At 30.8% G+C, this 18161-nt stretch overlaps 1 protein-coding gene across 1 annotated transcript; it reads right to left on the bottom strand.

The window, feature by feature from the left end:
* Positions 1-268: 268 nt before the first annotated feature.
* On the bottom strand, positions 269-17940 carry Kaz-m1 (Kazal-type protease inhibitor m1). The gene is made up of 5 exons (XM_090112008.1): positions 17935-17940; positions 16573-16738; positions 2841-2987; positions 820-1026; positions 269-375 (listed from the first exon to the last, which is right to left on the bottom strand). Exons 1-5 carry the CDS (start codon positions 17938-17940, stop codon positions 269-271), a joined length of 633 nt encoding a protein of 210 aa, XP_089968134.1.
* Positions 17941-18161: the final 221 nt, after the last annotated feature.

The following is an 18161-nucleotide window of genomic DNA, read 5'->3' on the forward strand; positions in this document are numbered from 1 at the left end:
GTGTAAATTGAACAATGACAAATTCAAAAGTATCAAGATTGTTTAATGGAAATTATAACAACATTTTCATGAAGTTTTCACAATTTATTTTGGGTATAATAAGACTCATCGCGATAAGAATGGCTTAACACAAACTTTTCCTATGATGTTCAGGTTCTATTGTTTGGTTTATGACTATTTGCAATATATCACAGAGACTATAATAACTTAATAAGTATAATAAAACCCAATATATTTTATCCAAGAAGTTTACTAAAAATTGTGCTACCTAATCGTAATCTTTATAATCATATACATTGGAGATGACGAGCTTTTCTTTGAAGATATTCTTCATGAGGTGACGTTGGCAGAAACTCAAAGGAACTTCCACATAACCTAAAAAGATATCGGTATTAGATTTGTGTAAGGGACGCTGAATGAATAAGTCTTTATCATCACAGGACTTTTAGGTAAATTCTAAAACCTTAACATATCAACCTATTGAATAGTAAAGCTAGAAGAAAGTTTTATAAACACTCTCAAGTTCCATTTGATAAAGATAACGTGTTACAAGTATACCTTTCCTATTATAAAAATATAATTATATATTATATTCATTAATTGTTAGGTAAACCTGTCGGACCATTTAAATCTCCTTTTTATAAACTAAAAAAAGAAACTCTATAAACAACTTAAATATTTTTACAAATAACATAAAGTAGGTAATTTCTTTTTTAATAGTATTTGCACACCCAATCAATGGGTAGCCATATAATATTATAATCATAATATCTATATTTTGTAACTACATTCTTTTAAATAAATTTAATTTAATCTTACCAGTAAAATCGTCATCTCCTCTACAATTAATCATATCAAGATAGCATCCATTATTAAAGGTTCTATAAATATAACTCCTATACTTCGAAGCTCCACAAACAGGACTGTAGTGGCTCGGACAGAATACGGGACAGGACTCTCCATACATCCTTCTGTGTCCTTGGAAATGGTCTCTCATACAAAATATTATTGGTGTTTTGACTAACTCTGTAAAAATTTTAATTATTGAAAGAAATATTTTCTATACCTATATTTCTTTAGGTATATTAATATAGTTAATTATGCTTAACTTAATGTCCTTAAACATCTATATTTTATGTGAATTAATAACAGCATAAAAAAAACAAACACAAACATATTTAAATGGATATACGAGTAAATAAACTCATGTGAATAAATAAAAAATGGAGATAGGATAAATAATTTAACCCGTTCACATTCATCTGCGTGTAAAATCCCTTTTATCAAATAAAATCAAACATCACTAAAACATAGAACATGTTGAAAGATCCGATTAAATTGATTGCATCCATACAAAAGCTTTTTCAAAACATTTACAAAAAAGTTAATCCTGCTCTAAAATGAAACACAATTGCAGTTCTGTTACAATTTATTGATCTTTACAAAGGGATTACAGCTAAAAGCGACGTTAAATAAATAAAATGTAACAGTGAATAAAATTCAATCAGTTTTACTTTGTTCGCATGCTTTTGGTTGGCAGATGTATCAATCACTGACAAGCAGGATTTTAATATCGCCGTGTTTGCTGCCATGATTTAATATAACGATAATTGAGGAAAACGCGGTATCTATAAATTATTAGCTTCAAAATTAATATCTAAGCATCAAAAAATAAATAAAAAAAAAATTCTCTCAGAGATCAATGTCTGGGGTAAAAGTAATTTTGTACGATTATTATTTCAATAACCTAAATAATATTTTCGCTGTATAAAGAAACGTTTTACAAGAATTATAAGTAAATATTTTTATTGGTTCAAACTAAATTTATTTATTTTGAACGAGTAAGAAGAAGATATAACGCTTTTATATTATTTATAGTATTTCCTACAAAACCTTTATTTAATTCGGCTTTATGGATTCGGCATTGGGCAATCTCGAATAAAAATTACTTTCTTCTATTTTTTTAATTGTAAAAAATAGTAAGTATTGTAAATTGGCCATATTTTTTATATCTAAATTCACGCTTCTCATCTATATATTTTTGAAGTGAAACTTCTTTATCGGGGTTGAAAAAAAATTTAGTGTAACATTTTTCCGTTACGCGCCATCTTTTTCTTATCCCTACCAAGCGTGATTTGACATATTTCTGTAAAGTTGCATATAGTAAATTATTTTTTGATAAATAAGGTCATAAAGAAGTTTCACTTCTTACGTGTGTACACTAGTACCTACACGCACACATTTTTTTATAACAATTCAAGAATCAATAAGTAACTGTGATTTTCATTTGTTTGTTTATATTGATAAGAAAGAGGAAGTGACGTCTAAATGGTAGTCAGATTATTTATCTCTCAAATAACAAAATGACGACAATAAATCCGCTTATTGGATTACATTCACCCTATTTTCGTCACATTTCTGCTGATGACACTCATGATTCAATGAAGCAAAATTTTCCTAACCAGTGGTCAATAATTGATGAATTTACATTTAAAATTATTATTGTGGAGAGAATAATGTAATATTTGTTAATTCAATAATTAGATGACCCTGTAGAAGTTATCTTGTTTCTGCAAACCGGAAAATTTAAAAAAATATACCGTCCTAATTAAGAACTTCCTCCTTTTTTGAAGTAGGTTTAAAAGTCCTTCCTTCAAAAATCCTTGTCCGCGCATCTATATATTTTTCTTTTAAAAGAACTATTCTATCTTATGTGCGAAATTCACACAGTATGGCCTATGCCTAGAGATTAAAAAAGGAGGGAAAAAGGTAGTTCAACTTTTTCGGGAAAAATTTTACTGGCAGTAGATATAAATGAATATTATCTACTTGTTACTTACGGGTTTCATGACACTGCGCATATCCAGTCATAGCACAACTACTTGGAAACATTTTATACGTATTATTCTGTATATCGAAAGCGCATATCATTTCCCCTTCGTTAGGACAAATTATTGCACATTTTTTACCCTCTGTGATATAAATAACTGAAAAAAAGAAATAAAGATTAACGAACTACTTGAAAATAACTTAATTTAACTACGTGCTAAAAGGATTGCCACTCAGCATTTTACAGTAGAAGCATAGGCTTTATAAAACTTGAGCAACAAATTATTAATTTATTAATTATGAAAATTAAAATTATTTAATAAAAACTAAGGAATTTTAATCTGATCAATTTTATTATGAAAAGCAGCGCAAATATTTATGGAATCCGTTGCAAAAATCTTTTTTAAATTTCATTCTACCTATTTCTGTCATTTTTGTTACCAATCAGAAATTTAAAATTCTTAGGGCGTTTGTCCACTACAAGGAATTTTACGGTCCGGCATTCCGATTTTTTACGGTCCGGTATGGCACGCCATTAATCTATATACTAGCTTGTCCACTATACGTAATTTTACTGTCCGACATTTTACTTTTCCCTATTCCGGATGGTTTTTTGTGTCTACGAGTCACTGTAGCTATAATTGTTTTCGAATGCCCACTTGCTTGGATTTTACTGTTTTTACTGCATATGCCAATTGAAAGCAAGCTCTTGTTTTACTTTCTTTTAGTTGGCAATGAGATTTGAGAAGTCGGTATTGTTATTTTATATACATTGACCAAGCATTGACCTATAATTATTATCTAAGTAAGTGTTGGTAAGTTAAAGTTCAAGTGGGAATAGCTTTAGTTCCTCGTCACCGATTAAAATAAATAAGTGAAACACGCATTTTAAATCTCTTACGGAACTTTACTTTTTATTATAACGAAATAATATAATATTTCACCTTCTATATTTTTTACTCGTTTCTTGTAAAATGCAAAAACAATCATTTATGATAGTATTATACCGCCAAACTTCCTTGAACTGTACCGCACTGATCCGAGTAAAGACGGACAGGTGCACAAGCAATTCATCGGTTTTTTCATGCCACACCGGACCGTAAAAAATCGGAATGCCGGACAGTAAAATTCCTTGTAGTGCACAAGCGCCCTTACGCGATATCTTCGGTCAAGGACAACTCCATTCTTATGAATATTTCCTGGACTCAACTCAAGTTAAATTTTATGTACAAATTCGAGATATAGATAATGAATAACCACGTTATTTTACCATAACCAAATTTTACCAGAGTGCAAAGCTGATAAAACAATTACCAATAATTATAACAAATGCGAACATTAGCAACCTAAGCAAATATTTGTAAGGAAGCCTCGGTTATCAATTAATTATAAGATAAAATGAATGCTGATTTTAAATTACATTATAACTTATATAGCTAATCCATCAGAGATGTTAGTTCTCTATGCTAGTTTTCCTCGCTCATAAGGCCATTCTCCCATTGCGATACGCACAGGCGATTCAAGTATCCTGCAAGTCTCGGAGACTAGTCGCCGCGGAATATCTCACATACATTGTACCGGTAGCGTAGTGTGCGAGCCTACATACAAAATGTATGTGAGATATTCCGCGGCGACTAGTCTCCGAGGACTTGCAGGATACTTGAATCTCCTGTGCGTATCGTAATGGGAGAATGCCCTAAATAACACGCTCATGGAAAAATAAGTACTAGATGCACATGCATCTAGTGCTTATTTTGCTTGCCTACATAGGCAAGGTACTAATACAGTTTTATATTCTCTGTGGTAATAGGTATCGTTTACAATTATAAACACATTTAAAAAAAAAGTGTGTGCGTGTAACCTTTACGCGCGATTGAAGTAAAACTTCTTTGGCGTTGACGACATATATCACTGAAATGATTAAATATTAACTTAAATAAATAAATATTATATTATAATTTAATTATATTTATTATTCATGTGCTTTACAAAGATTATTTAAATGTTATATTAATATTATTCATTCGAAACAGGTAATTGAATGTCATCATAATTTCTTACGTACGAAATTATAGGTTTGTGGTAACTATAATGTGAAACATAAATTTTACTCTCTAAATTTGCTACTTTTCTTGAAAATACAGCATCTATCGTTGTACCGAAACGCGTTGTTGAATGAAGTCGAGAAGTATTCATAGATAAATCAAATTTTTCTTCTAAAAAATCAATTAACGGCTGAGATTCCTGAGAGCGAAAATTAACATTAAAATCTCCAGTTAGAATCATCGGTAATTCATGATAATTACTATTTAAAAGTCGAGAACCTTCAATTGTGAAGTGAAGTAATTGCTGATGAATAAATTTTATGATATTTGTCAGGCTAGTATTTGTAGAAATATAAATAACAACGATAATCACAGGTTGGTCATTCGTATTAACACATCGAACCAAGGCGATGTCACCAATTTGTGAAACCTCATCGGAAATTTGTGATAATATCGTTTGTGAAATATTTTGAATTGGTGTTACATTGTTCAGTGTATCTGTAGATGAATGATATACAGCTACTCCACCAGCAGTTGAGTTGGGTCGTTTGTATTGGGTAACGCAATAAAAATTTTCAATAAGAATTTGTTCGTCATTTTTCATCCAAGTTTCGGAAAATAACAGCAATGTGGACCTTTTTAATACTTTATCATTCAGATCAGAAACATGAGCACGTAAACTTTGGCAGTTGAAGGAAAATAGTGTAATGTTACTCTCATTTACAAGGTTATATAATTCTTCCTGTTGTGTTATTAGGCGAGAATTTGAAAGTCTTTCAAATTCACACTGTAAATCAACTATTCCCCCTGGACGCTTTCTTCCATGATAAAATTTGTTGTCATCGGTGTTTGAGACAATGAACAATCCATTTATATCAGTTACTCGTGATAATGCTACATATAACAGCTGCTGACTGTGACTTTTATTGTATTCATAAACGATTTGATCAAAAGTACCACCTCGAGACTTATGTATTGTAAGCGCACAAGCAGATACTAATGGAAAGTGATTTCTCTTTGCAAATATTGTCTTATTTCTATTCATTGGTACAGATGACGATCTTCGTAAAATTGGGACTGCTGTTCTACTAATGTTTAGAGTTTGAATATGATGGGCAGCTTTTTTCCTAATTTTCTCTCCTATCTTACCAGGAAACTCAAGCCATAAGCGTATGATGTTATCACTGTCATCACGTTCAATATACACTAACTTTCCAACACAACCGTTGGCTAAGCCATCAGATACATCAATATTGGTTGTAATAATGTAAAATTTGTTAAGAACTAATATGATTTCATAAGGCGATCCTCCTGTATCAATAACTGACATTTTATGAAATTGTTGGCGTACATACATAATGCTTCTTGTTCAACTGAATGACAACCTATATACATATCTGTTGCTATAGATACTACTTTGTCTTCAGCAATATTTAAAATAGATTGATTATAATCCGCAACATGTTTATTTTTATTTTTAATTTACTTATTTTAAAAGTAATAAATAAACAAGTATATTTAGAGATTTTCAAAAAAATTTGCAATTTAAAATAATGTTTTTAAAACTGTTGAATTTTTCATTCACTTTGCTATTCACAATTGATCCGTTTGAAAATTTGAAAATAAATAATCCTAATTGATTATGATATTTGCCACTAGCTGGCGAATAAGTCAAGAAGCGTGTAGTACCTATATGTCATATACTTACAACCAATCAGAATTATTATTTTTAAATGGCGGAAACTACACAGACTATAGTAAGCGTTACTTCCGTCAGAAAAAAAATCTGAGTTACTCCCTAGTCGCGCCTAAAGAAGTTTTACTTCAAAAAGTCAAGTTAGTTATCTACAAATATTGGATCAGGATAATAACTTAAAATTTTAATAATTTAAAAAAAACTGACATAAGCAAAGTCCACTCAGTTGAAGCAGGGTCTAGCTAGTTATTTATAACTTTGTCTATTACATTATCACGCCTGAACAGCTGAATGAGCAATTAAAAAGAATTTCGTTAAAACGTAACAAAATAAGCGAAATAAAACTTGAATGAATTAAAAAGTAGAAAATTTGTATCGAGATTTTTACAGCTGTCGCGCGATATTAAAGCGTAAAAGTCGTAGGTGGAAAGCTTGTTTCTTAGAAGCACTTTATAATTTCATTGTACAATTTAATCAGCTTAAAAGCATTACTTCAATTCAAGCAATGTCTGTGTGCCGATTTAATGCAACTACATAATTTTATATATGCTACTAGTATGATAAAGTTAATTATAAGAATGTATAGATGTATTTTTGTATTTTAAGCTTGCGGGTACGTTCACGATTGGAACTACTCGAGCTAGATTAGAATGCCAAAAAATAATAATACCGTGCGTTAAAAAATATTCTCCATCTTGCCCAATTATATATGTTACTTATCAAGGTCCTGTAGGCCAAGAATAAGACTAATACTGTGGCTTATTTTATCCCGGAAATCCCACAGAAACGGAAACTACGCGGGTTTCTCTTTGAAAACGCGGACGAAGCTGCGGGCGGAAATTTAGTAGCAGATAAAATCGTTTTTTGTATGTACTGGTACGTAGGTGTTCTGTTTCAAAGAAAATAAATAATACTTACATGCAAATATCAATGTAAAAGTACAAATCATTGTACAGGAAATAATTTCTTTTTAATTCAAAGAAAATAATTTATCTAAAGAATATTTAATTTTACGATTCGTGTAATCAAAGGTTACACGGTTATTATACTTACGTTACTTGTCGTCTAAATATAAATTTTTCTCAGAATTTTATTATTGAAAAATAATTCTTGACATAATTCTTCGTTTAAAATAGCAAAATGTTTGAAATAATTATCTTGTGTTTTCTATTTTCGATCAGATAATAATTAATCTCGCTAATTATTATTTTCTATAACTTGTAATAAAAAACGCTTCATCTAAAACACTTTATTAAATAATTAGTCTAAACATTGTTAAAATAATTAGATTCTTAGATTTTATTCTTGAATAGATTGAAGACACTTATTTATCTTCTATGCGGAATCTTTAAAATAGAACATCTGTAGGAAATCTTTTCTTTAATAAATGCGGGGTTATTTTAATAGAAAATGTAATAAGCTGATTGTAATGAATCCATTTATTACAACGTTTCTTTATAAGAGTGTTTGAAAGGTCTCGGGAAGAAAATTAATTTGTTATTTGTATGAATTATTATGTTATCCACGTAAATATATTGGTACTATAGGTACTATTATCTACAGTACTCTTTTCAATTATTTCATAATGAAATATTATTACTTCTTTACACAGGATCGTCATCATCAGCATCAGCTAATATTTTTGTTTGCAATACAACATTGGACATTCCAGATTCCTCACAATATTTTCTTTCACCGACTCTAGTACCAGTTAAAATTAAAACATAGGTAGTTAGTGATTTTTTCGAATTTTTGCACAATCGCGTCTATCGCGTCGGAGTAAAGTTGTACTTAGTAAGAATATTAATTGGCGAATTCATTGTTTGTAGTGATTTCAAAAGTTGAGAGTTTTAATTAAAAGTTGACGTTTGAACTAAAAGATTCCTATAATATACTGGGGTAGAAGCCTTTGAAAATAATGAAAAGATAAAAAAAATCGCAGTCGGATGAAACCCATTAGAAAAGGAGGGGAATATGATAAAAATGTAAGGAAAAATAAATTACGGTCAATCCGAGTTCGGGAAGCGGGAGGGGGGAGCTTTTGAGAGAAAAAAATGGTTTCTCTCGATTTCCGACAAAACTACAAATCCTATAGAAAAAAGTTTAATGGCAAAGTTGTAGGTAATTAAAAGTTCTACAACTTTTGTATTCACAATTTTTTCACATAACCTAAAAATTTAGGTGAAAAATTCAAAAAACCAAGTTTTTGGTCTTTTATTTCTATCTACTTCAAAATTTATTTTTTTTCTACGAAATTTGTTGGAAATTTACTTTATTATGTCCCAAATACACTGTAATTTATTTGATTGAAAATATTTATTTTTTCGCCTTATTTTGAATTAATACCAAAAAAACAACCTAATTTTCAATCGAAAAGTCACCCGTCAAAATATCAGCTTTTTTTAAAAACTTGGGGAGCCTTTTATTCATTGAAATCTCTACTTTCATATGGTGTAAAAAAAAAAATACTACCATAGTAAATGTTCTCAGGAAACGCATACAAACAGTGTGATAATGAGCTTTTACTAAATCAGGCACACTTCTTGAACTCTATATCTTCTCTTGTATCGGCTTTTCGGTAATATTTCAAAAGAAAAATAATTATCTGTTCTAAGTTTAATATTTTACAGCATATTCAAAAGCAAAATGATGTCGATAAAAACATTTCAGGTAGTTCGAGAAGTGTGCCTGATTTAGTAAAAGCTAATTTTCAGACTGTTTGTATGCATTTCCTGAGAACATTTACTATGGTGGTGTTTATTTTTTTTACACCATATGAATTTTTCACCTAAATTTTTAGGTTATGTGAAAAAATTGTGAATACAAAAGTTGTAGAACTTTTAATTACCTACAACTTTGCCATTGAATTTTTTTCTATAGGACTTGTAGTTTTGTCGGAAATCGAGAGAAACCATTTTTTTCTCTTAAAAGCTCCCCCCTCCCGCTTCCCGAACTCGGATTGACCGTAATTTATTTTTCCTTACATTTTTATCATATTCCCCTCCTTTTCTAATGGGTTTCATCCGACTGCGATTTTTTTTTGTTTCAAAAATTATCTACTCTAGTCTATAATGCAATGAGGTAAAGGATAAACATTTTATAAGATTACTAGCTGTTGCTCCTCCTGTTAGCTCCTGTTAGTCTTAGCGTGATGATATATAGCCTATAGCCTTCCTCGATGAATGGGCTATCTAACACCGAAAGAATTTTTCAAATCGGACCAGTAGTTCCTGAGATTAGCGCGTTCAAACAAACAAACAAACAATCTCTTCAGCTTTATAATATTAGTATAGATAATAAATGTTTATGTTGAGCAAGAGGAAAGACGATATTAACAAAATATTTTCAGGGAAAAGCCCACAAAAGAGTTGCTTCCATTGTTAACTAGTTCGTGCAGTAAATACTAAATGATGAAGGTACCATGACATGCAGAAATGCGTAAACGAGGGCATAATGTGCCTCTTTTCTATATTGTAGCTATCTTTTCGTAGTTACTTGCTGTTTGTTTACATCAATATACCTAAGCCTTTGGAAGTAAACAGTCTATTTATTTGTTCTACTATAAAATCCTCAAAACAGTTTAGGAAGAATGTGTTTTTTTAAGGTTCTACCTGATTCGATCCGTATTTATATATTTATTTATAAATGATTTTTATCCATTACAACCTTTCTTTATAAATATAAAAGAACAATCATGCCAATAAAAAGGAATTCCTATTATAGGTTAATCTACGTGAAAATCAAAAGAGAGACCTCTCAAAATAATTTCTTCGCCCACACTTATCTACGGAAACTCCCTAAAATATAGGGTGTTACATATACGTTATTATAAAGACGTATAATATGCCAGCCGCGTCTGCGCGAAGCTAACTTCTTAAACTCTATGCTTATTTCAAACATAAAGTAAAAAAAGGATGAAATATTTTTCGTCATTTTCTTGTTTAATTATTATTCTTGAACTGAAACTTCTTTAGATGCTTTGAGGGTAAAATTTCATGGTCGCGTCATGGCAATACCGTCCCGTCATGGAGTAAGGCGACGATTTTGGTATCTTTGAATCTTGCCAAAGAAGTTTCACTTCTGATACGTTCGCTCGGAACACACGTTCTTTTTTACGTAATAAGCGTGTGCAAAACTTTATTAAGTTTCGTTAACGGCGGGACACCCTGTATAGGAAAGTTCCTTTACATCTTAAGAGGCTGTGTGATTCAATTAGCACCTCATACTCCCACCACAACTATAGATCTCATACCTCGTGACATAATGTTACAAAGTTATTATGGATTCCCTCAATTACGGACTGAATTTATTGGCTGGCTTTGTTAGTCAGGTGCAATGCATTATGCAGACTTTGTAGTCGAGAGATTTATTTAAATTATAAGAGCTTTTGTTGCAGCTGAAATATGAAGTGTCATACTTGTCATTATAGTTTTACAGTACTATTGAGTACATGATTATTTGATACTATGCTTCCGCCCGCAGCTTCGCCCGCGAGGTCAAAAGAAAGTTGACATAACCTAAATGGAAATGCAATAGTATTGAGTTATAAATAAATAGCTCTTGTATTGAAAAGCAAATCAAAACCAATCTAAAATATATTAATTAACCTAAGCAGTGTCCTTACAGCGACAAGAATGTCAAGGAATTTCAGAAGTAATTTAATAGCTGTCAGAAACCAGGAAAAAGGTCCAGGGAATTTAAATATTATCTACCATGCAAAAGCCATAGGAGCTTTCTATATTATTTTACTTATTTTTTAAATAAGAGACGTCAAATTAATACAACAGTGGGTGATATGTATCACTGGATTAGACGTGTAGACCACGCGACTACTATAGGGTTAAATAAATTACGTTTTTATAGGAGGGACTGTATAAATTATTAAGAGTCGGAATTAAAAGAAGATACTAAATAGTATAAACCAAAAAAAATTTAAAGTCTTGTTTATCATGCTAAATTTGAGGTACAATGACTCACGCTCACAATCCAAACTAATCTCATCTGCTTGCGGAGTACCCGGCTGATCTACGAATAATATTTTTCCGAACATTTTCAGCAATCCATGACTTCATAAGTTTGATAGGTATCTTCTTTAATACACACTTCATGGAACTTTAAAAAAAAGGTGTTATTAAGCAAATAAACTAAGTAAAAAGCATTAAGGTGTGCTCTATTGAAATATTATATTCCTTTAACAGGCTTTCTAGAGCAGGGGATTTAACTTAAAGGGAATTAACAAGGCATTTTCTAGATAATTATATTCAAAATTTCATAATGAATTCACCCGTAAAATAGTTTCATACTCAAGTATCTAAATACTTGGACCCTACTAGAGGTTATCCCTTTTTATCACGGCATAAAAATCTCGTTAAGGGACGTAGCAAAAGACTTAAACTGTTGGTTTTATGGGGACATGTCTGCACTTAATGTACACTACGCTTTAATAAATGGGGCACTGTATACATTGTTTCAACCTACCTTGCATACTGTAGAGTCTCTTTAAATATCAATTTTAATGTATTAAATGTTTCTAAATTCAATAAAACTTCGTCGACGTCTTATTGCACAGGAGCTATTAGTTTAACCTGATGTGGGTCAGACCCATGTCAAGAGAAACCTATTTTATAGTCCAAATAAAACATTATAGACACCTTTCGCGTGTTATTTTAAGAGTATTTTTTTTAGCAAGAGTCATCTAAAGTTATAGGTACATTAAAAACTCTATCCTTAATCGTTACAACAAAATCAAACAAACAATTATTTTGGCTTTTTGGCTCCAAATTCTTTCCTCCATTTTCCTAGAACACAAAATATATTCCAAATTGAAAGATAGTATCATAACGGCGGTGAGAGCTCTCTTAACGCAAACCACACATTTTGCTTTATTAAGAAATGTTTGAGCCGAACCAAGCACAAACAACAGGACTGCTACAAATATTTGTACGAGTTTGGCGAACGAATTTAGATAAGATGAATCTGGGTTCGTAATAATATGAAGAGCGGCGTTGTTTTTCAAAGAATATTTTCCATATTCATGTAGATTATCATACTCGTATTATTCACGATTGCACTATTTATACCTGGTATAATATATTAATGGATATGAAAGCGTTATAACAGAAGTAAGGAGAAGAAGTATACAATATTTTCTGTCATATCTAGTATGAGATATAATCTATACTTTGCTTATATCATAATGTTGGAAGGTTTTGTTTACTTAAACGTGCTAATCTCAGGAACGCTAACCACGATTCCGATTCGAAATTTTGTTTCAGTGTTAGATAGTCCATTTATCGAGGAAGGCTTATAGACTATATCACGCTAAGACTAATAGGAGCGGAGCAATGCGGATAAAACCGCTCCGCACAGCTAGTAAAACATAAGAGGCTTATAGGTCTTTGCTAAACATTTACGTCACACCCCGGACACTCCATACAAAATTATCGTTTTGACAGTCACACTGTAGAGACTGCAAATGTGTGTGTTAACGCTTTATGGTTGGCACATTTTTGACTAGCGTAAAAAAAATTCGCTAACCATTTTCTACGAAAAACGATAATCACAAATCCAAAATAATAAAATTACTTTAAGTCAATTTGATTAATGTTGTCAATCTTCGTTGCGTATCGTCCCTGTAGAAAAATATGGACCATTTTTAGACTGATCGTGCGGGGGAGGTAAGTGTTTAATTTTGGCGGGAGGCGGAGAGTGTCCGTTCTGTAGCGTTTAGCTACTATTATGTATTCTGTGTTTACGTCCTAAATGGCCATCAAATTAATATAACACTGGGTGATATGAATGTGTGAGTAACGACGTTGGACGTAAGTGGGGCAAATGGTCTAGACATGGGGAAAAAATTACTTATACACTAATTATATTACAAATACAATAGTTATTAATATATTTTGATGTAGTTTACACTGTCAGACGAACAAAATATACTCCTAAAATATAGTTAAAGAATACGCCACCAATTTATTGCAAATTGTAGGTACTTGATATTATAGATAATATAATATTATGTACCAAATAAAGGACAGTGAAATAAATAAATATTTAATGTTCACTAGTTTCATAAACGAAAACTACAACCGACATTTCTTCACATAATTTATAATTTTGTTGGCTGTTGAATCTAGTTAATTTTAGTTCTGTACAAAACTTGTGTAACACAACATTACACTTTTAAAGCTCTTAAATAATTTAATCCTATATAACTATTCTGGACTCACTTCAAAATATTTTAACATTATATTCCTTCATTAAAATTATTCTGTTTATAATTTATGTGAAAAACACCAAGAGACTTCATTAGACTTCAATAGAAAGAAATTGAACTTCTTATTAGAAATTCGCAGCTGTTCCAAATTCCAGTGGTCGAACTTTACCAATAAAACTTATTAAGGGGACCACTAAACTTAAACTATAGGTACCTACAATATACGTAACATACCTACAATATACGTACATTAGAATCCAGAAATATATACGAAGAATTGGATAATCTATACTAATATTATAAAGCTGAAGAGTTTGTTTGTTTGAACGCGCTAATCTCCGGAAATACTGGTCCGATTTGAAAAATTCTTTCAGTGTTAGATAGCCCATTTATCGAGAAAGGCTATATTATCATCCCGTTAAGACCAATAGGAGCAGAACCACACGGGTGAAACCGCGGGGCCTAGGTAGTACTGAAAATATAATGTAACAGATATTAGGTATTGGAAGCAATATCTTTCTGAATAATTGAATATGACGGCTGTGATTCATAAACCTGCCTTTCTTAAATTATTTTACTGTTCGGCTGAATTGATATAGTACCTATGTTAATCTCACCTGTATACAAATAAAATGCAATTTTATTACTAACTTAATAATATCTTATTTAATTGTGAATATGGACAATAACAATAATTGTTTCGTTGATAATAGTTTCAAAAGTACATTTTAAATACTCTTTTTTCAGCCGAGGCCCTACATTTATTTGTCGTGTGAATGTTTAGTTTATGAATAATTTTATCTATAGTTTATTGTAGTTAAAAGTCATCCGTACCAACTATGCATAATTACCTAACATGAAACATTTACATACAGTTTTCGTAAAACTTTGCACTGTTTAAGCTTAAAAATGCAACGTAGGTAATATGCTTCTACATCCAGCTAGCATTTTCAATAAGCCATTATGTTAACCGGAAGATTAGCCTTTACCATCGAAAATTGAACATAAAGCTGAACCACTCTCTGAGATAACTGTTACATATTCAAGGGGACTTTGTACAACAATAGACTAAGGTGCTGCTTACACTAGGCCTTTACTCGAGTTCTATACATAGACACAGAATATATGCATAGTACACGTATAGATTATGAATTTGGATAATGTACGAATGTCTTGTTGATTTTTTAAATTATAAACATATAAGTACAATTATTATCTTATAGACGATTTCTACAATAATTCAATGAACGTTCTATTTAACTGTTAATGTGTTCAAGATGATAAATATATTTTGTACCAAACCAAATAATAAAATTACCTAATACTTCATCATCGTATGTTAACCCAGGGTATATTCAATTTTGCTATGATTTTAAATTCATGAGATATTTTTTGAAAAATGTAATTTTCTTACGAAAATAAAATGGTAAAATGGCCAAATAATAAGATTTCATGTTGAATTGAGGTTATACATAGATTAAAGCTGAATTTTATTGCGGCTTTAAACTGACATAAAAGATTTTCATTTCACCTGCCATTAATCGCTTAGCAAATACGCAGTTATTGGATTCCTTTAAAACCATAATTTAAAAATTCTTTATAGTTAATATTATGTCTTCTTGACAAGGTTTAGTTCGTAGATATTATAGAAATAATGTAACTTCGTACGTAGTACGTTACGAATTTTAAATCAATCCTGTAGTTTTGGAGCCTATCACCTACAAACAGTCAAACAATCCAAAAATATGAAAGATCATTATTATTATTGTTTAAAAAATTATATATTACGTATTTTACACTAGGTACGTATTATATATATTTTATATTAGGTCTTTAGAAAATAGACCATTCTACCCTTCCCCGATTAGAAGATATTGGCTTTTAACGGCAAAGTTTAGAGAAATAAAATCGTATAACTTTGTGTATCTTATACGTGTTTCAATCCCACGCTACTTGCAACATTAACTCTGGTGAATTGCAATGTATATTGCCGTTAAATTATTTCATATTCAAACTTGCTAAACTTTTATTTTAATCCCACGCTTTAGATTTGTGACCTTTTCAAATAAATCTAAAAGTCGTAGGATGATGGTTAGAGTTCGAAAACAAATATATATATTATTATGTTTTTACAGCTCAATTTTGTAAGTAGTTCTTGATCATACATATCATATAACTAGCGGTCCACCCCGGCTTCGCCCGTGGTACATATTTCGCAATAAAAGGTAGCCTATGTTCTTTCTCAGGGTCTAAAGATTGTCTGTGCCAAATTTCATCAAAATCGGTTGAGAGGTTTAAGCGGGAAAGCGTAACAGACAGACAGACTGAGTTACTTTCGCATTTATAATATTAACCCTAGAAGCCTAATCTATATAGAACGTACACGAAGCCTTAATATACGTCTCAGAGGCGTACACATATAAAAGCCCTTATTTTAGATATTTTGTTTAATTATTATTGTTTTAATAAAGCGGAAATTTGAATTTGGGAAATAAACTAAAAATAAAACCACACTGTTATCAATTATAACTATAATCACAGTTGTTTATTACAACATAAAAAACAATATGCATAAATTGGAAAAAAAAAATTAACTTCTTCAAAATCAACTAAAACATATATTATTTTTATAGAGTATCAATTTTTTTTACGCTAATTATATATTCTTAGATCAAACATTACAACTAACCAGACTTTAAAGGACTAGATTAACTTTAGGAACAGTCTACACATAAAGCAATCTTGTGCTCGCCACACACAGATTTTTTACATTTTTTACACACTAATTTTGACATGCATGGTTGGATTAGTTTCTTCAGAGGGCTCAGATTCTTGTAATGACGCAACGAACTCAAACACCTCATTATTTTCGTCCTTGCTTTGAACGTCGTCGATAATCTGGTCATCCACAACTTCGGAATTTGAATCCTCATGAGAAGGACGTCTTCTCTGTTCAAAATTGCGAAAATGTCGTCTTCATTTAATATATTGGACCGTGACATATTTATACCTGAAACAATTCGGAAAAAAGATATAAAATACACGAAAAACAATCAAAAGTAAAATCACTCAATCTTAGTTAAAAGTTACACAAAGCCTAAACATACGTCTCTGGCGTGCAACACTTCGATAAATCAAAAATGGCGGGACTTACCTTAACGATATAGGCACCGTCCTCTAGCTCCCGTCGGCCACTGAGATAACTAAAGAGTACGACGTGCTAGCTTTAACCGTTAGAAAGAGACATCCAATATTCGAATTCTTGTACGCCTCGCAGGCGTAGATTAGGCTTCTAGGGTTAAGTAAGGACTAAGGATGCAAGAATGTAATGTAGTTCTTAGCATCTTACAACTTTATTGTTACATAATATTAACTAAGTTATTGTATAATACCTATTATTTTTGATGATATAATTCTATCCTACATGTACATGTATCCTACGAAAGGTAAATAGAGAAATAGTTTCAATATCTACATTGGGAGAAACATTAATATTAATACCGTCGTAATCAATAGGTATCATAAGAAATGTGTGGTCTCTTTTAATAGTTGGTCAAACATAATATTAAATGTGTCCTAACGCTCGTAATGACCGCATGTAGGTTATAAAACTGTAATCATTGCTCATTAAGAGATTTGCTATTTAGATCAATGGTATACGGCTAACTTAACAATATCAACGTTATAAAAAGATACTACGGTGACTACGGTCACAATATCAACTCATAATATTATGCTTGTAAATCGTGCAATTTTACTTAACCATCGATTCGTTAGATCTTTTTACAAAAACAGTTAATTCAAAATATATAAATTAAGAAGGACAGACAGATTATTGATTTATATGATTATTTATGCATTTATTTATAAAATGATGAAGTTTTTTGAAAGTCTCTACTCAAACAATTTGAATAAAGTTTTAATGAATGTCAACAAATAATTTAAAATTTTTTGAGAGGAAAGATCGCGTAAGTATTATTATTAATTAAGCATTAATATAATAAAATAACAAGCAGTGTAGATCTCAGATAAGCAAAAAAATCTATTAAATAGAATAACAATGAACTAATTAAAAATTCAAGGTGATAGTCGACAATAAAAATAATAAGTCACTCGGACTATAAACCTAGGTTTTAATTTATTACCTTCATTTATCTTTATATCTAAGACGGTTTATCTTAAAGAGCAACAGGAAAATTGCGAATAATCTAATTTATTACGCAGTACGTAAGGTTAATAGAGAAATAGTTTCAATATCAGACGCATTTGCCTCATTCATAAAAAATATGGAGAAATTAAAAATCTTTCAATCTATTAGATATTAGATTAGATATATTTACATTTTTGTCTTACAAAAATTCAAACAATTGCA

The sequence above is a fragment of the Colias eurytheme genome, chromosome 17, assembly GCF_061535395.1.
Source record: "Colias eurytheme isolate Ceu_HAF_F1 chromosome 17, ilColEury1 Martin Lab GWU primary, whole genome shotgun sequence".
Lineage (NCBI taxonomy): Eukaryota > Metazoa > Arthropoda > Insecta > Lepidoptera > Pieridae > Colias > Colias eurytheme.